This window comes from Ascaphus truei, chromosome 3 (genome assembly GCF_040206685.1).
Source record: "Ascaphus truei isolate aAscTru1 chromosome 3, aAscTru1.hap1, whole genome shotgun sequence".
In the NCBI taxonomy this organism is placed as follows: Eukaryota; Metazoa; Chordata; class Amphibia; order Anura; family Ascaphidae; genus Ascaphus; species Ascaphus truei.
In genome coordinates this window covers 352,764,442-352,785,426 of record NC_134485.1, presented here as the reverse complement: position 1 = coordinate 352,785,426, position 20,985 = coordinate 352,764,442, and the positions used below count along the sequence as shown (strand labels likewise).

Here is a 20,985-nt window from a genome sequence, read left to right as displayed (position 1 = left end):
TTGTAATGGCCGCCGCATCGCCCTAACTGCGCATGCGCGACTGTAGGCCATCCCTGCGCTACGGAGCGCCTCTGCTGCCACTTCTCCTTTACCAAAATGGCCGCCGGGTTGCTACTGCGCATGTGCGAACCTCCGCGACACAACCAAATGGTGGCGCCCTGCCTCCGACGCCACCGGGAGCCTCCACAGCAGCGTGGGTAAGGGGGACCAGGGGGGACCCTGCTACATATGTTTCTGATTAGTTATTGCATATGCATACCTGTATGGCTTATTTATATTTTCTTTAATGGAAAGGCTTCTTTCAGTTGTGCTAGGCCCTCGTCTGAATCAGGGGGAAAAGCTGACACTCGATCAAAAAAACTAAAGTTTAATGAAACCGGTTCTGTGACATTTTTTTCCCTCTCCGACATCGTTCAGCCTGTAATATTGGACATTGGTAATATATATCTATAAGGGTGAAATAGTGTCTTTATAATGTGATTATTTAATGGCTTGCTGTCATGTCGGCTGAGCACACACAATTTGAGACGCTGATCAGTCTGGGGGGAAAACTATAGCTGCCATCCGGAAACCATAGTCTCTCACGGCAGGTGTCTGATTACTGGGCCTCAGCACATGACGCAGGCCCAGTGATGAGATTAGCGGGGCACACGTCGTCCCGGAAACATTGGGATGGTCATGTTTGGGCATCTTGCCCTATCTCCAGCATAGGCCACCAGATGCAGGCCCATGAAACACAGTAGGGAAATGGGAAACAAGTGCCGCAATACATATATACTTATTCATTACAATGATGACAGGGAGTCTTTCTGATCTTGAAAGATGGCCCATGTGAGCCCATCCGTCACATTAAAACACCCAATAAATCGTATTCATTCCACCTGTCTTAAATTGGCGATTGGAGTGCTATCTCTGTTCACGGCTGATACTTTAATGCTCTATTGTCCTTTTATATTTGTTGACATGTCGGTCTGTCTTCCCATGCAGCTTTGGGTATAGATGAGATAATTCATACATGTCAGAAAGTGATGAGTCTATTTAGTCTCTGCATTAATTTTAAAACGACACTCCTCCCGGCTATCTATATAAATGTAACTCTAAGGCCTCGGCCAAGCTCCCCGCTGGCGTGCTGAGGCGCGCTGAGGCTCGGGGAAAGCGGGTGCTTTCCCTGGCCTTAGACAGCGCGCCATCAGGGGGCGGGCCAGTGACGTCCTCATTGGGCGAACCGCTCACGTGATCGGCCCTGCGCTCCGGCGCGTGCTGAAATTTAAAAATCTGCTAAAACCTACGCTTTTACGCGCTTGCGGAAGCGTAGGCGAGTCCCTACTAAAGCCGCTCTAATTGCGGCTGTAGGGGCTCAGTGCCAAGCGGAAGCGCGCCTCCGCCAGCAAGCAGCAACCCTGGACGAGGCCTTAGAATGTTGGTGTCTTCCCCCTGAGCATGTGCTGCTTGTCTTATTATTATTATTATTACCACTTAATATTTCAAACGCTTATCTCCTGTACCGAGCATTCGATTTTAAAATAAAATAAAAACTGCTTTGGAAAGAGCAGGAAGATCTCTTAATGTAGGTAATATGCACAAAAAAATGGCAATCAGGATAAAATACAGTACTTTGTGTGGGTGCAGAAATCCTAGCTTTCATAAATGGAGGGATTATACTATAAATATTTGTTGAAATTCATCGTATTCTGAACATAAATTTTCAATTGCGTACCTATAAGATCCTTGCTTGTCTGTCAGCCACAGTATCGCTTTCTGCGTTCTAACAGCCGTAATATTAATTTTTCCTTCTCAACTTCGGTGGGTAGACCTGACCACAGCAATATTCTGCGATTATTGCATTTCACACTGTGGTAAAGTTGTATGCAGTATTATGTTTTAGGCTGTGGCCCCGCTGGCGCTGACTGTGCTCATGCTTGAGTGGTGACGTCACCAACTCTTCAAACATGAGCACGAGTATCCTGCGAATTTTGCTAGCGCGGGGGGGGGGGGTGCATGGAGGAGCCTATTGAGCGCGCTTCAAACACACTTATTTTTTTAAAACTTCATAAGCGCCAAGCTTGGAAGTGTGTGTGTGTGTGTGTGTGTGTGTGTGTGTGTGTGTGTGTGTGTGTGTGTGTGTGTGTGTGTGTGTGTGTGTGTGTGTGTGTGTGTGTGTGTGTGTGTGTGTGTGTGTGTGTGTGTGTGTGTGTGTTTCCTTTGTTAAGAGTATTAGAGCTAAGATCTGTAAAATTGGACCTTGAATATATCCAAGATAAAAGGAGGACGTGAGAAACCAGTCCGCTAAGGAAAATAAATTGGGTTGGGGACATATCAAACTGGGTGATGCAAGTGCTATTTTATTGGAAAGGACAAAGTGCTTACTATCATTAATGTACAGGGCCCGTGGGGAATTAATTCAAGGAATTAGTTGTCTGGCCCCAATATGTCGTTATTGTGGTGTGTGTGTGTGTGTGTGTGTGTGTGTGTGTATAGATATATATCCAGGTAACAAAGAGACAGCACACAGCAATATAATGAAGTAAATAAAGTGTATTAACAACACAGGGCATTAATGTATTAATACACTTTATTTACTTCATAATATTGCGGTGTGCTGTCTCTTTGTTACCTGGATTTCCCTGGTTACCCTGTACATGTTTCTATATGGGACGAGCATCTGCCTTCATTTGAGAAGAGTGCAAACTATTTTTCATATATATATATATATATATATATATATATATTATATCTCTATTTCAAATTCTAAATAATATGTTAGTAAATATATATTTTTGTTTTCTTTAAGGATCTTGACACGTTAAATAACGCGTACCTGGAGAGATGAAAAAGATGCCCTTGTTCAGTAAATCACACAAGAATCCTGCTGAGATTGTGAAAACTCTGAAAGAAAACATGGCCTTACTAGAGAAGCAGGACAAAAAAACTGAAAAGGTAAGATGCTGTTTTTATGCTCATGGTATCTGAGTAGGTCATCAGGGATTCTACCCGGCTGTAACAAACTAACATGTGAAATGTAAATGGAAAATGTGGCTAGGATGTCATTGTTACTGTAGAGGTAGAGTTGACATCTAATTCAGTACAATACATAAACTCCGTGTTACCCACAACCACTGAATATAGAGTGTCAGTGTGGAAGCACATTGGCGTGATCATAGGAGCATTCACATGGCAGGCAGAAGGCCCAAAAATAACCAATATTGACCCATGTAACCTTGCATGTGTTTTGTAGACACATACACAAAAGAGATTAGGTAAAAGTTGTAACTATCCTCCAAACATTTTATTACCATGAAAACATTGAACCTTTTAAAACGAATATTTCACAATGTTCAGTTTTTTTTTTGTTTTTTTTTAATACCTACCTAACATGTCACTTTCATTTAGACCTAGACTGCTCAAGACAAATTTGTTTGGTACTTTTTTTTTATCGTTAATAATTTTAGTATTTATTTATAAAATGTTTTGCCAGGAAGTAATACTTGAAAACGAGAGGTAACTCTCGATGTATGTCCTGGGCATAGAGTTATGATGACAAATAATACATGGTTACAAATACATAGTTGCATATGTGAACAGGGTATACATTATATACAAGACATTGCATCCACAGTTAAAGATAATATTATAGGCGTATGTAACAGTTACAGATCAGATTAAAATGTGAGACAGCTTTAGTTTTGAAAGAACTTAAACCGGGAGGTTGTTCCAGTTTTGGGGTGCTCGCTTAGAGGAGTGTCCGGCTTCTTTGTTGAGCCTTGGGACCATGAACAGTCTTTTGGAGTCAGATCTCAGATTATAAGTGCTGCATGTGGTGGGGGTGAGGAGCTTCTTCAGATAGCTGGGTAGCTTGCCCAGAAAGTATTTGAAGGCAAGACAGGAGAGATGAGCTTTGTGTCTAGACTCAAGTGATGACCAATCTAGTTCTTTGAGCATTTTGCAATGTGTGTTATAGTTGCATTGGAGAACAAAAACGGCATATTGAATTGTAGAGGGTATCAAGTTTGCTAAGGTGAGTTTGGGGTGCAGAGCTGTATACTATGTCCCCATAGTCGATAATTTGCATTAGCATCTGCTGTGCAATGCGCTTTCTGACCAGCAGATTTAGGGAGGATTTGTTCCTGTAAAGTACACCTAGTTTGGCATAGGTTTTGGATGTCAGGGTATCAATGTGCATCCAAATGTTAAATGGGAGTCAAACCATATGCACAAGTATTTAAAACTAGTAACAGGTGTTAGGGTGGTGTTAGCGTTGGTTCTAATCTGGATCTCAGTCATTGGAAGTTTTAAAAATGTAGCCTTGGACCCAAATACCATTGTTATAGTCTTGTCAGTGTTTAAAAACAGTTTGTTTTGGGAAATCCAATTTTCAGGTCTCAAAAAGTCAGATTGAAGTATGTGTTCAAGGTTGGAGAGGCTAGGGCTGTGTGCATTTAAGATTGTCATCTGCATACATGTGTATTGAAGCTTCCTTACAAGCTGTAGGAAGACCATTGATGAACACTGAGAAGAGTAGGGGCCCCAGAACTTCAATACACATGTTTGCAGATGACACAATCTTATATGCACACAGCCATAGTCTCTCTGACATTGAACACACACTTCAATCTGACTTTTTGAGACTCGAATATTGGATTTCCCAAAACAATTGGTCTTGGTGCACTGACACCGCCATCATGCCGGCCCTGTCCCCCTCACTCACCCCCACACCCCGCAATTTTTGTCTTGGTGTGATTTCCCTGTTTCCACTACCGACACCCCATGAAGATAAGTAGTGGCTACTTTTTCCTATAGCGGCTTGATCTATAGACTTTTATTCTAAATTTGAGTGCCCTAATACTTTTATATCTATCTATCTATCTATCTATCTATCTATCTATCTATCTATCTATCTATCTCTATAGCATGGAAGTGGCTTCAGCCTTAGGCCCTAATTCAATATTATATTGTGTTTTATCTTCACCACGTAAAACAGGCTTTACAGCCTAATGAATAGTTAGACAAATAAAAGGGAAGCTATGGCAGGTTTTGGGGCTTGATGGACGTTAGTTTGTAAAATATGAGGGGTCAAGTTGGTAAAAAGCAGCAGAGAGGTTAAAAAAAAATCCAAAGCAAAAGTATGATTTTCTTATGAGGAGATCATTGGTGAGAGTAATCAAGCTAAAGTGGTTAGCAATAATCCAGACTGCAGGGCATCAAGAAGGGCGTTGGAGGAATGGCATTCCAGTGTGCCTGTATATCCAGATCAAATCAGATAACTACAGCAGCCTGCTTTGACGTTAAAATGACAAAGATAAGGCAATGAAACAATAAGATGGTGGCCCAAAAAGACAGTTTGCCCCATCAGTGACCTTTTTATTGCATTAAACAAACCAGGACATACTCTTGGCATTGTTCAACATGTTTGCAGACCCACCTGTTTTCTTTGCGATTACACAGCTAATACTGTAACTTTAATTTGACTTCAGGAATGTCACAGCTTATTATACAATGACAAGGTTTAGTGTGGCAAGATTTGTAATGCATACATGTTGCAGTGTTCCATAAATATTGCCTCTTTAATATTTAATTCTAGACGGGACCAGTGTATGATGATTAGTAGAAAATGTGATTCGCATGAATCAGTGGGTGTTAACCAGATGGGTGTTTTTCATTTGGCTGACACAGGGACCTGCAAAATGTGTAAAATAACAATTGTGGCTGGTTGGAGTTAATACAGACAACAGTATGCATTTTGTCTAGGCATAATGGAAATGATCTTTAGAAATACAGGCATAGTGACTATTCAATACAATAAAAAAAAGGTAGTATTGAGAAAAAGGGGTTAACTTAGGGATGAAGATGGAGGGTACACCATTGGTATAAATACAAAAAGATCATTCAAAGGTAAACCATTTAGGTACCAGGAAATAGTCATCAAGAAGCTTTGGCCCTATATAAAAAGTTGTACTGTATTATTAATAATAATTTAAATTGAAATGACTAAATGAGAATCCACCCTAACGTACGTGTGTGTGTGTGTCGCACACAATTATGTTATATTTATTTATTTACTTACAGGATTGGAGTTGGGGGTCCTACAGACCTGAGCCGCATTATTTTCAGCTCTGTGGAACCCCTGCTTCCCAAGATAATTACTGGGGAAGTTACAGATATTTTGTTTTTTAAAGGGGATTTAAATGGCTGTCTAATATGAAGCCACAACTGATTATCTTGCAGCTTATTATTTCTCATTATTTGGCAGCCATTTTTAAATCCTGTGAGGGCAATTTTAAACTCTTAACTCCACCAGTAAGTAGGTCCCCGGAGCTGAAAATAGCAGCATTTGGTTCAGGAGGACCCTCCTGTAAGGAGGGGGGAGAAAAAAAGATAAAAAGAAGTAGGAGGCATGCTCCTTTAAGATTAGGGTTTCATTATAGACGATTGGTGATATTATGTTTGGACACTGATCAATCTGAACAATTTTTAGAACTTATAAATGTAAGCCTTCCACCCCCACCCCCCACCCCCTTTCAGAGAAACTATTACATCTTCACATTCTTCATTATTTCACTATACGATGAATGTTTGATTTGTTATATATACTGGATGTGGGACATAACTGAATCCTTTTAACTTTTAAAGTGAGAATGTTTTCATGATTGTTTTTTCTGAATCCTGTGTATCAGAGGTTGTCTAGGAATCTTTCCTTCTTGAATTGACTGGCAACAAACGTCTTTCTCTTGCTGTGTGTTGGTTGACATTGCCCCAGATATTTTATCTATTACTTAAAGCTCATAGAAAAACACAATATACTTATTTAAATAAAAAATTATCATTTATGCTCAAACAATTTTAAGCAATCCACCCGAACAATACTCAACCAAAGCATTGATCTGCAATACTGTTGGATAGTCTGAGAAGACGGAGTTCTCTTTTGAATCCACCTTGATTTCTCCCTAAAAAAATCTCTCTCTCTCCATCTCCATCTCGTGAACACATTCACATGTCTGACAACCCTGCTTTTCACCATTATCTCTTGGCATACAATGCTTTCACTACCGCTAGGGATTCTGGGAAATGACACGCAAATGAGCACACGTCACCTTTTTGTTCCATGTCCATTTTAACATGGACACCTATGAGCTTATGCCCGCCGCATTACACCACTTTTCAGCACAGCCTGGGTTAAAGAAGTGCATATCCAGTAAACCTACTCACAGACAGCTGTTTCGACCTTTTGGGCCTCTTCAGTTGTGAGGCTGGTTATACTGGCTTTGCAGCGTGTTGTTGGAATAGATTTCAACCACACATTACAGTATATAAGTTTTATGGTGGGTACAAAAGTGGCAAAAACCTTCACTGTACAGTGTACAGCAAATACAAATATCACTTGTGAGCACTTTCACATACAGTATCTCAGACAGGTCTAAAAAATAATAAACCTGGAAGTTTGTGTATACCAAAATCCCGTTCAATAGTGAACGCTAAAATGTGTGAACTCCAAGTTATCTTTCAAGTTAAATACCACTTTTATACCAAAGTTATACATTTTTACTGAACGCCAATAGCAATGCTAGTTCTTTGACTACTAGATACAACATAGAGGAAGGTTAATACATTGTCACCTGACATTATATTGTCAAGAATCCATTGAATGTTAGCATTTTGTGAGGGATACTAAATACAGGTATCTATATAAGCCATGAAGGATATATTAGAGCAGCAATCCTTGTAGATTGCACCCCCAGAGCTGTAAGTACAGCGGTTCAGATAATGGAGAAATGTGTACGTATTACTAACCTTTTAATGTACTTTTTTTTTTTTTAACACATTATTGCATGACTGTACAGTATATTATATATATATATATATATATTGCATTTTTTATATATTTAAAAAAAAAAACAGTTAATTGCACAAGGTATTTAGGTCCTTCTGGCAGCCACGGGATTAATCTCTTAAATTAATTTTATTCAGACATAAAAAGGTATTGTGGTAATGCAAATCAAACTGAACCAGATTGGCCAGAGGTTACTTGTTCGTGCATGTCGCATATTATTTTTAAACCTCTTTGAATTACAAAATACAATTATGTATTATGTTAAACAAAAAAAAATTATTAAATTAAATAGCGTGCACTTCGGTTATTCATCTCATCTATGTGTGTATCTGATAGGCCTCTGAAGAGGTTTCCAAATCATTGCAAGCCACAAAGGAGATTCTGTGCGGTACGGGAGACAAAGAACCTCAGACAGAGACGGTGGCTCAGCTGGCACAGGAATTGTACAACAGTGGCCTGCTGGTGACATTGATCGCCAACTTGCATCTCATAGATTTTGAGGTATGTTTACCCCATTTCCTTATGTACAGGACTGGTGCCTTTATAAGAGGGGCTTTTTTTCCTCTGTATATGGAATATTCTGAACACATGATACATAAAGCTTGGCCCCCTGCAGACGCACTTACCAGAACTCCCTCCTCCTGTCTCTGTACGTTCTCCCTACCTACCAATTAGACTGTAAGCTCCTCGGGGCAGGGACTCCTCTTCCTTAATGTTACTTTTATGTCTAAAGCACTTATTCCCATGATCTGTTATTTATATTATCTGTTATTTATTTGATTACCACGTGTATTACTGCTGTGAAGCGCTATGTACATTAATGGCGCTATATAAATAAAGACATACAATGCCGTTTTAAACATGCATTACACATAGTTTTGGCTTTCTGTAATTCGAGTTGGGTATTGGAATACTGTAGAAATATGCTTACAGCTTAATACAATTCTAAGGAGCGTAATTCTCTTAACCTTTCTGACACTGCAATATAATTCACTAACGCACATCACCGTGTATACCCCCTTCAGTATGGATCATCCAGAATTGGTCTTAATTTCAGATTGTGGATTTAAAATAATGTGTTAATGGCAGAGTACTCTTCCTTTCCTCCTTTTATATAACTATACACTTGAACTGTTTTTGTCCTAAAGAATCACTATTCCCGTCGCGTTCCCTTTTCCCTCCTATTCCCTTTCCTTGTTTTCCACTTTCCTCTCCAATCTCTTGCTCTCCCTAACGTGTCACTGCATTCTTCCCGTTTTTGTTCCACGTGTGTGGACCCGTGGCCCGGCTGTTACTTGGTGCCGCCAGTGTTTGTAATCCTGTCTTTCTTTAGCATCTGTAAAACTGAAAAATGGCAAAGCGGTTTCTTTTGCGTTGACCGGTTCAGATTATTATGATCGAAAATGTTTCATACTTGCGTTGTAAAAAATCAAATATAAAACCAGCTTGTGACTCTGGTAAGTGACTCTTGTTTAAGTGAGGGTCTTGTCTGACGCTGCCTTATTTAAAACTTACGTTTATTTATTATTATTTTTATAAAATGTTTTACCGGGAAGTAATACATTGAGTTACCTCTCATTTTCAAGTACTGTATGTCCTGGGCATAAAGTTATGATGACAAATAATATATGGTTACAAATACATAGTTACATAAGTGAACAGGGTTTACATCAGGCCTGCACAACATACGGCCCGCGGGCCGCATGCGCCCCGCCTGGCCTCTCTGTGCGGCCCGCGATGACTCCGGCAGGGCGCCAGTTAATTAATTAAATAAATTTAAAAAAATTTTTTTTTAAAAATGGTGGCAATTCATCCACCCGCCCCAGGGTTTTGCGGTGCGCGGGGGCAGCAGCAGCATGAGGAGGATGCCGTGAGTATTTTTTTTTTCAACAGGTAGATGCCGGGGAGGTCAGAGCATGCCGGGGGCGGGGCTTAGTACCGGGGAGAGAGGATGTGCTGACCTAAAAGAGAGGTGTGTGTGTGTGTGTGTGTGTGTGTGTGTGTGTGTGTGTGTGTGTGTGTGTGTGTGAAAAACGGGCTGGTGGGGGGTGGGTGTGAAAAACGGGCTGGTGGGGGGTGGGTGTGAAAAACGGGCTGGTGGGGGGGTAGGCTGCTGACTTGTGAGGGGGGGCTGCTGGCATGTGAGGGGGGGGGAGTGATGTGAGGTGCAGGGGGGAGAGAGTGATGTGAGGTGCAGGGAGGGAGAGAGTAATGTGAGGTGAATGGGGGGGAGAGAGTGATGTGAGGTGCATGGGGGGAGAGAGTGATGTGAGGTGCATGGGGGGAGAGAGTGATGTGAGGTGCATGGGGGGGAGAGAGTGATGTGAGGTGCAGGGGGGGAGAGTGATGTGAGGTGCAGGGGGGGAGAGAGTGATGTGAGGTGCAGGGGGGGAGAGAGGGATGTGAGGTGCAGGGGGGGAGAGAGTGTCATATTGAGAGGAGGGGGAGAGACTGTCATATTGAGAGAAGGGGGAGAGAGTGTCATTTAGAGGAGGGGGAGAGAGTGTCATTTAGGGGAGGGGGAGTGTCATATTGAGGGGAGGGGGAGAGAGTGTCATATTGAGGAGAGAGAGTGTCATATTGAGGGGAGGGGGATAATGTCATATTGAGGGGAGGGGGAGAGTCATATTGAGGGGAGGGGGAGAGGGTGTGATTTAGGGGAGGGGGAGAGAGTTATATTGAGTGAAGAGAGACATGGGGGGGATGCTGACTTGTGGGGGGGGCTGCTGACATGGAATGGGCTGTGGGGATGTGGAGGGGGTATTGTGTGTTTGATGTGGAGGGGGGTATTGTGTGGGTGAGGGGGAGAGATGGGGTTATGAGAGATAGATGAGGAGTATCGCAAAGGTTGATAGTGAGGGGTTCTGGGGGAGATATGAGGATGATGATGATGAGAGGTGCTGGAGGAGAGGTGATGATGATGATGATTTAACCTGTGCGGCCCAAATTTTTTTTCCTTGGAGCAGTTCGGCCCTTCTCACTTTACGAGTTGGGCAGGCCTGGTTTACATTATATACAAGACATTGAATGCACAGTTAGAGATAATATATATTATTGTCGTATGTAACAGTTATAGACAAGATTAAAATGTGAGACCGCTTTAGTTTTGAAACTTAAACTGGTGGTGGATGTGAGAGTCTCTGGTAGATTGTTCCAGTTTTGGGGTGCACGGTAAGAGAGAGAGCAGCGACCGGATACTTTGCTGAACCTTAGGACCATGAACAGTTTTTTGGAGTCAGATCTCAGATGATAGATGCTTTGGGAGTAGCCTGTAATGCATTGATCTCTTACTCCTAACCACCAATGTCTACTTTACAATGCATGTTCTGTTCATGGTCCTCTTCAACATAGGACCACTTATTGTCTGCTAGCACATAACCATACAAAGGAGGTAAAGTAATAAAATGTACTAAGTTGTATTTATTTAAAGTGCTCCCTGGTCACCTCAAATCACTCGGGGTCCCCCCCATAAGGAAATCATTAAGTCTAACAGGAACATTGTTTGATCTTTACCATATTGGATTTGATAAGCGGTCAAAGTGAAAATCTGCATAATAACAAATGCATGTCATTCATGAAGAAGTGAGCTTTTTTTTTTACAGATGAAGTCCTATATATAACTAAGTGTACTTGTGACATAAGTGAAATATTTAATGGGTTAATACTCTATTTCTTTTTTATATATATATATATATATATATATATATATATATACACATACACATACATATACACATATATATATACAAATATTGTATATTAGACAGGTACAGTTTTTGTAAAGATTTTACATTGAAGTTTAGAGTATTTTTATAGTGCTCTTCTTGTGGCATTGTTCAAGTCTCCTTTCCTACAGTACTTGGTCTTCAGATGTAGACTAGGCATCCCTTTATCTGAATTGCCTTACAGTATATTGGCTTGAAGCAGTATAGCCCATGTCGATAATAAAAACATGTTAGACTTTCACAAATAATTGAAATACTTATACTTTGTCTGATTTTTTGTTGTCGTTGTTTTTGTATTTATTTTATGTCACAAGTTTTAATCGCTGATATTAATTCACTATGGTGCTAAATGGGACTACACCTTAACCACTGGATTATCCTAAATTCTCAATGACGCACCATTTACTTAATTTAAGAATGTATACATCAGAGTTCTGAAGTGACACTCCCAGTTCAAGTAAATATTTAGTTTTAAACAACTTTGTATTTTATCTTTTATACTATGTCTTGAATGGCGATTTGCTGTGACATGAGAGCATTTCACAGACTTTAAAGCTCCGCTCCTTCAAGCTGATGCACCTTAATAAATGTTTATACGGTATACGGCAAGAATCTGATTGCTATAACACCATTTGGAACACCCTCAAAGATGATAAAAAATACTGGTGTGGAGCCCAACCATTTGAAGTCGAGAAATATTTGTCAACATCTTTTTGTTAAGAGCAGCACACAAGTATTTTTTTAGAACAAATAACCATACACTTTTTGTTGTAAAACAAAAACCTGTTGCATGTGCATTTCCTGTTTTTGTTGAATTTATCTTAAAGCTACAGCCTTTCCCCCAGCCTCTCTCCCCCCTCTCTTCCTCCAAATGACATTTTATTTTCACGGTAGTTGAAATTGCTAGAAAATGGAACAAAAAAATAAGTGATGACCACTCGGGTCCTTAATAGAAAGCCACAACACAATTTCCTGATGTTGCTGCTTTTGGTTGGCCATTGCAGTGAGGCCTAACTTGGCAGCGATATTGCATCTACTAGATAAGTATTCTTGTGTTGTGAGCACTACATACCTCATTCTCCCCCACACACCTCCCATCCAACACACCTAAAGTGAAAGCTACATAAGCCTTCTCAAGGCAGGGTAAATGGGATTAGGCAATAAATACCACCCACTATCCCCTACAGGGTATAGGCTCTCTCAGAACCATTCCACACATAGCCTGATGCCTAACCATTAAAAAAAAAATCCTTCTTATAGTTTGTCGTCCACAGGTTTCTTTCAACCGGAGAATAGTGTAGTGTTGGATGAGGGCCCAGCAGACCGTTGCATAACATTTGGGTAGGAATACTTGTTATAGCAACCAGACACGTTGGTTGCTGTAACGTGCTCCCCGCCCTTTCTGATGATGTAAATCGGTTGACCAACCAGCACATTGGTAGGCCAATCAATTTTCGACCAACCAGCACATTGGTAGCCCAGTCACCAATGTGACTGGTTGCTATAGAGGCACTACATATAAGGGCCAAGTCCTCCAATAACACGACTTGTTTGCCTGTGGAGGGAAACCTATGAGGACATTGCGTCAACCTTCAAGAAAATAACACATTGCCAAGAAATACTCCCATCTGTAGGTTTTTCAAACCGCAGACTATCAAAGGCTTTGGGCCCGGATTGCTGTGGATTACAAGTAGGCTCATTTGTATTTTTACTGGGGTGGGGAGGTTGCATCGGGCTTCAGATGGATTGATTGTTTTAAGGGACTTTTGTATGGAATAGTTCTTGGGGTCCTACACCCTGAAGTGGTCCTCTTCATGGGTGGGGTAATTGATATTTATTTTCTTCCTTAACCCCTTTAACTACAGTACTTGAGATGGTCTAGATAGGCTCACTGGCACTCAAGTGATATTTATTTATTTCATTCCACAACTAACTTGGTTACCAAGGGGTTAATATACTATAAAAAAATTGCTATACATTTTATCCCATAGGGTTATCTTGCCTGGGGTAGGTGATAAATTGTTAATTTTTCAATTATAGCCTGATACTACTCATTAAATTCATATTCAGTATTTAAATGTGTAGACATTAGCGTTATTTTCTTATTTTGATGATCACCTCTGGTATAATTATTGCATATGCTTAAGATATGCTTTATTTTATGCGGTAACATGTTGATTACGTGTCTGTTAAAAAAATAGTTTGGGCTTTTTAAATGATTTTTTTTTTTTTTCCCGATTTTAAAAAAAAAAAATGTTTTGATTTAATTATTGCTGTTTGACTTGAGGCCAAATAATCTTTTCTGAAATAGAATGAATCACCTTTTTAGCACAATTTTTAATTTGGTCTTTTTATTTAGTGATTTTTATTTCGTCATTGACCTGGTAAGTACCTTTTTTGGCAAAGATTCTCCCCCCCCCCCCCCCTCCTCTGCATAGACAAGTGTTTCTCAACTGGGGTTCTGTGGGATGATCAGAAGGGTGATGCGGGATTTCCCCGTTACCCCAGAGACTCCAGAACACCACGAACTTGCCTAAAGATACAGGAAATGTCATTCCATTTAAATCATATTGTCCGCTCCTAGTGACTGGGCATTTTATATCCCTGAGCTTTTGTCAAAAATAGCACATCGTATGCTCCATGGGCAAGAAACTGCAGCAATGTACATATAATGTTCAACCACAATAGTTTTGAAACTACAGTACAGGCATACCCCGCATTAACATACGCAATGGGACCGGAGCATGTATGTAAAGCGAAAATGTACTTAAAGTGAAGCACTACCTTTTTCCTACTTATCGACGCATGAACTGTATGGCAATCGTCATATACATGCATAACTGATGTAAATAACACATGTGTAAAAGGCTCTATAGTCTCCCCACTTGCGCACAGCTTCGGTACAGGTATGGAGCCGGTATTGCTGTTCAGGACGTGATGACAGGCGCATGCGTGAGCTGCCGTTTTCCTATTGAGCGATATGTACTTACTCGCGAGTGTACTTAAAGTGAGTGTCCTTAAACCGGGGTATGCCTGTATATATGAAAAAATATAATTTTTTTTAAGTTATTATTTTATCTTTTTTTTTTTTTATTTAAGAGACAATTCTTAGAAATTCCAAGAGCAGTTTCTGTACCCACAACGTAAATATATTTTAAAAGGTGCAGACTGGAGCAAACAAATATTCTTCCTTATCGCTTCTGTACGGCTAATTACTTCTAATTCTTCCTTATCTTACATTTAATGGGCACATTAATTACTTGATGATCTAGATAAATTGCTGTGGTGGTGTGATGTTTTGCATGAACATTACTTGAACTAGCACATGTAGACGAGTATCATTAAATTGATTTGTTGCATCACCAAAGATTAGCCTGCAGGCTAAAATGTACAATCTACAGCACTCAGAATGGGAGAAGCAGCTGAAATACTTACAGTAGCTAAAGGTTCTAAGAGCTTGTACTCTCAGGGACCTGGCATACGTCTTCATGCCTGCATTAAATGTAATACATGCTCTGAGCCTCAGCCATTATGTAAGAGGCAGTAAGAGATTCCTCATCGTAACATGCTGCAGATGAACGTTGGTCAAATTGTATATACAGGTTCCCGTTGGTATATTACAAAGACATTCATCATCATACCTGTACTGGCAATTCCATCAATACAATCGACCTCACACTTGTGGCAGCTTTTTTTCTTTCCGAACAAGTGAGAATTCACATTTTTTTAGCAAAGAAAGAAAACATGTATAAAAAAACATGTAGGAATCCCACAATGTATCCCTAGTGATATCTGCATTGTGCTTTACCATATGGATATTGTTCTATTCCAACTGTCGCTTAAAGGTGTGGTTTCGCCTACCTGTATTTTTTTTTTTTTTTCATTGTAATATAATATATAATTGTTATTTATGTATTTTTGATAGGTGGAAGCAAGGGGTCTCCAGAACTAAACCTCATTAATGGCAGCTCCGGGGACCCCCTGGTTCCAGAGGATACTTGGCCCCCAAAAGTGCCCCTGGTACCATCCCCTGCTAGGGAAACAAAATGGAGGTTTAAATCTCCTGTGGCACACAGGACAATAGGGAGCCGCAACATCTGACGCGAGCTGTGGGAGATTTAAGAACCACAAAGTAACCTATGGAGGCGAGCGGGGGGGTCACCGCAGCTGACATTAACGTGGTTCAGCTCCCTGCTTCATAACCATTACAAAAAATACTCGTATGAATCCATTAGTGCTTAGAATTGTAATCCTTTTTTCAGAGGCTCCTTTAACCGTGAGGTAAAACAGGGGCGTGGAGGGATTCTCTATCTATTTGAGTAGAAATAAAATGAATCTTACAACTGTAGTTCTAGAATTGCACGATGAGTCATACGTGTATCAATAAAGGATCCCGTTTAGTTCTGTGACTTAAAAAAGGGTGTGTGTAAAATTGTACCTCCTGATAAATAATAATACCCTCTGTTTTTAGAACAGGGCAAATCTGCATCTGGTTACCCTGAGTGTTCTAGGTTTTAAGGGCATAATAAAAGAAAAGAATGCCCATCTGGTGACGCAAGTTATTTCCTCCTCCTAGACAAACTGCAATGCAAAATAATTTTATTTGGTCTAATAAACGGACAGGATGGACACATTTTTCTAGTTTGTGTTCTCACATCGCTCTCCCGGGTTGTTGGGTCAGTATCAAGCATTCTTGCCATGTGGTTAAATCTCGGCAGCAATCAACTGTCCACTGGACATATGAGCAGGGTTGCCACCACTCTAGGTTTCACCGGGTTTTGGCCACGTATCTCCGGGCTACGGGTTTACCTAGTAAACCTCCGGGTGGTGGCGAGCGGCGGCGGTAACGTCTCCCGGCATCTTCCCCCTGCAAATACTGACAATATGGCTGCGCGGTGGCAAATGGTGGCGTATTGAAGTGAGTTGCAGGGGGAAGATGCCAGGAGGACATCAGAGGCAAGTGCTTTATTTAAAAAAAAAAATGTTTTAACAATCTCCAGGTTGGTTTTCAGTCGAAGGTGGCAACCCTGCATATGAGGGCTATTCAATTCTACCATATTTCCTCTTGCACCATTGTGGTACAGATACAGTGATTGGTTAAAATGTTCAAATGAAGATTGCACTGAATCTTGTTTTAAGGCGTGCCTTAATCTCTCAGCTCACAGCTTTAGAGTGTGAATGTATCATCCCAAAAAGGTTATTATGCATGTTTAATATACTTCCGATACAAATAATACATGTTTGTGAATATGCTTAAATATATTACTCCTATCCCGCAGGGCAAGAAGGATGTATCCCAGATATTCAACAACATCTTGCGAAGACAGATTGGTACCCGGAGTCCCACTGTGGAGTACATTAGTTCTCATCAACATGTCCTCTTTATACTACTGAAAGGGTAGGTTTCCAACCAATAGAAAACTTGTGGCATCTCCTTCAGGGTGATTGATCAATGGAATTTAAAGGGTAAACAGTAGAATAAACTTGAAGGTTTTCATTTTTAATTTTCAATTAAAGATAGAATTACCCTTGGGGGAAAAAAAATAATTTTTGTTAAAAAAATTTTTTTTAAAATGTCCCTACAAAAGTTGACTCCCTATGACTTGTAGGTATAACATTCCTTTAAATTATTATTCACAAAATGTATTATTTATTACAAAAAGGTGTTTGGTTTCTCAGTAATTTATGTACGTTATCTCCCGTGAAGCAGAATGCTACACTTGCAGTGAACGTCACAAAATGTCAATCCACACCTTATCTTTTTCACAAAATATTGTCTATTGTATTGTATTTTTTTCTAAAGAGGGTCCCTCATACGACCAGATATGACATGTTAGATGTAGGCGATTTAACCATTATTTAAAAATTGATATTATATATATATTTTTTAAACTTTCTTTTTTCTTGGTAAACAAAAGCTTTGGAAGCTTTTTACAATCTTGAATGTTATTTGGTGATGAGATTGCCAGTCCTCATACTAGAGGGGAATTGTTGTTTTTTGTCCATTTTTTGTATAGTAATTATGACCCCATCATTCATTAATATAATCAATATAAGATCAATATAAGTAGCTGATATGCTTGAATTCAATGCACTTGGAGGAAAATAGATCATCCTTTCATTTTTAACGTGATGCACATATAATAAATATATGTATGTCTATATATAATCACTTGTGAGCACATTCCCATGTCTTAGACAGGTCTGCAACCCTGCCTTTCACCATTATCACCTAGCATACAGTGCCCCCACTGCAGCAAGGGATTCTGGGAAATTACATGGCAAATGAGCACACAATGTGTCACCTTTTGCCTGGAATATCCATTCACATGGAGCCCATTTAAGCAAATGCATCGCCGTTCACACAACTTTTAAGCAGAGCATGGCACTAGCAAAGCAAGTCAAACCATTCACAGACATGTTTCAACCTTGATGGGTATCATCAGTGTGAGGTTGGTTTATACTTGCTTTGCAATATTTCTAGGCTGGGTAGGTTTACCATTACATTTTAAGTTATGGTGGGTGAAAAAGGCAACAAAAACCCCCCACCATTGGCATATAGCCAATAAAGAATATCACTTGTGAGCACATTCACATGTCTTAGACAGGTCTGCAACCCTGCCTTTCACCATTGTGTGTGTGTGTGTGTGTGTGTATTATATATATATATATATATATATCTATATCTATATCTATATGTGTATGTATGTATAATATATATACACATATATACATATATATATATACACACACACACATATATATGCGACGCGCGCCCACTTCCGCCCGCGCGCCACATGGACGCGAACACTGCCTTAAGGCAGTCTACGCACGGTCTGCGGTACCATGGCCCCAGCCTTAGACAGGTCTGCAACCCTGCCTTTCACCATTATAACCTAGCATACAGTGCTTCCACTGCAGCAAGGCACATCATGTGACCTTTTGCCTGAAATTATAAGCTAATACTTGCTGTAGAGTTCCATGTAAAAATGGATTTCAAAAGGCAAAAGGTGACACTGTGTGCTAATTTGCATGTCATTTCCCAGAATCCCTTGCTGCAGCGGAAGCACTCAATGCTAGGTGATAATGGTGAAAGGCAGGGTTGCAGACCTGTCTAAGACATGTGAATGTGCTCACAAGTGATCTTTTTATTTGATAGGTATATATTTATATCTAATGTATTTATTTTAATGTTGAGACCTGCTGCATGACACTGCCTCTTTAACTTGCTGTAGCTCAACAGTTCACCTTCTGTTAAAGGGCACTGGGTATATTTCAGACCTGTTACAAGTCAGGGATATTTAATTGCTCCTGGTTAGCCAAAGGCATTCAATAATTTAATCAGGTAACTGCATATCTGGAATCCTTCTCTAGAATGGCTTCTTAAAATAACTGACCTGTTACGTCTCAAAATTGTTGGAAAACAGAGCAGACCAGCAAATTGAACTCTGCTTACTTCATTCTGTGTACAAAATGAAGTAATGGAAATGAAAACAGGTTTGTTAATATTTTATTGCATTGTTAATATTTTACACTTAATTTACTGTTTGTTATGTTCGTTTGGATTGGGATCTTTAAAAATATTTGTGTACATGGTGTAACACATCGACTAATGGGTTAAGATCTGTTCTAAAGAGCTTACATTCTATTGTGACATCCTCCACAAGGTCACATACAAGGTCACAGGATCTTAAACACGAATATCTCCATTTCTGTTAAAGCAGCAATCTCTTCTACTAACCGTAACAAATGTTTATCACTGTGAAGTCCTGTCAATGCTACTCTGGAAATATTGTTGGAAATTTGCTCACCCCTTCACCCACCCCAATGCACAAAATAAACTGACGATCTATGATTACCGTTTAGTTTTTGGGGGAGATTGCTGCTTAACCCTTTCTGCAGCATCAGAGTACCAGGTCCTCTCTGGCGAGTTGCAACCACATATTCGCTCCTTGGCGGGATCGTGACTGCAGTCATCTGAGCGGATAAGAAAGGTCCTCTTGATCCGATTGCATTCCAGTGGAACTCGTTATCCTTTTTAAAGGATGAACCAAAAAAAGTCATGAACGTCTCAAGGACCCCCTCCGAGTTCCAGCCGTCAGGTTGAGTTACGTCACTAGGGCACACAAGCCATTAATGCTAATTATCCTCCCTACTATTTAATCTCTTTCACAAGAAAATACACCAGGAACACACCATACACCTGTTTGATAAGGTGTTCATTGCAGCAAAAAAATGTTTAGGTAGAACTCAAATTCGCATAGATTAAATTCCTAGACCCCCTAACCCTTACAGTATGTAGTTGGCATAGAGTTCGTGAATTTTCCAGCGTGCTACTGTACATCCATTTTTCAATCACCAAGGAAATCTAGCAATGCTGTGCTATTTCCTGCAGTCATTTCCTGTTGCTAATAATTACATGTTGGCTGCCTGCATGGACTTTGCATAACATTATTTTCAATGCTCTGCTAAACCGTTCTGTTTGTAGGAAATAAATTGCAGCCTTCCATTTTTGTAACTGGGACCATGTACAGTAACTCACACACTGGATTTGTTATTGTACTCAACATTAACATTCTAATAATATATGACAAACCACAGTATTTGTACAGAGCTTGTGTGTAAAAGAAATTGAGAGAAATTTTTTTGTGGATTTTATTTTTTTTATAAACTGTACAAGAATGATGGCGTAGAATAAATGCGTAATGTTACCAAATGTGTGAAGAAAATATAATGACCCCAACAGGCAAAAAGCCTGAATTTAAGGGATCTAATAACCTTTTTGTTTTACTGGTAAGAGTCTCTTGCACCATCAGTGTAACTTAAATTCTTGGCTGTCAAAAAAACGTGTTACTGCATATATTGTTCATCCTACTTTTGAGACACATTCGAGAGAATGCAGGTTGTTCCTCAGAATGGTCAGAAGGGAAGCTCTATTTGCCTGATTACATGTAATTGAATTTATTTTCAAATAGGTGTACTGCTGTAGCTCTACAAGGCATAAAGTACTGCAAGTGGTGTTTTTGTAGGCATTCGGTCCCGTAACCTTGAACAAAGAAAAATGAATTTATCTAAACTACACTAAATATCTTTAAATACAGAAAGGTGATAGAAAAAGCATTTATTCTGTCCCACGTGGCATCGTATTTCCATTCCTAATACTTTTATAATCACTGTACTCTGTTTCTTATATATCCCTTAAATGTCACAGAACATATAAATAAGGTGCCCGTTCTCCTGAGCTCCCTCACAAAAATAGTCCTACAATTTGGCCAGCTTCTCTACGGTTTTGCAAAAAGTTTGATTGGATTATTCCAGTGGCTTTTTTTTATTTTTTATTTAAGATGACTTAATTTCCAAATAACATTTCAGTTCTATCCCTGACAGCCACATAGAGGGGGAAATGAGGACACAGCCCCACACAGAACTTCTGAA

At 39.9% G+C, this 20,985-nt stretch overlaps 1 protein-coding gene across 3 annotated transcripts in view; it reads left to right on the top strand.

Annotated features, from left to right (window-relative positions):
* Positions 1–20,985, top strand: part of CAB39L (calcium binding protein 39 like) — an 85,930-nt gene that overhangs the window by 34,054 nt on the left and 30,891 nt on the right. For all 3 annotated transcript variants that reach the window (XM_075591940.1, XM_075591942.1, XM_075591941.1), the window contains 3 exons: positions 2,792–2,937; positions 8,162–8,326; positions 16,830–16,948. In XM_075591940.1, the coding sequence (XP_075448055.1) occupies positions 2,827–2,937; positions 8,162–8,326; positions 16,830–16,948 (395 nt within the window). In that variant the 5' untranslated portion in view covers positions 2,792–2,826. The remainder of the gene's footprint in view (positions 1–2,791; positions 2,938–8,161; positions 8,327–16,829; positions 16,949–20,985) is intronic.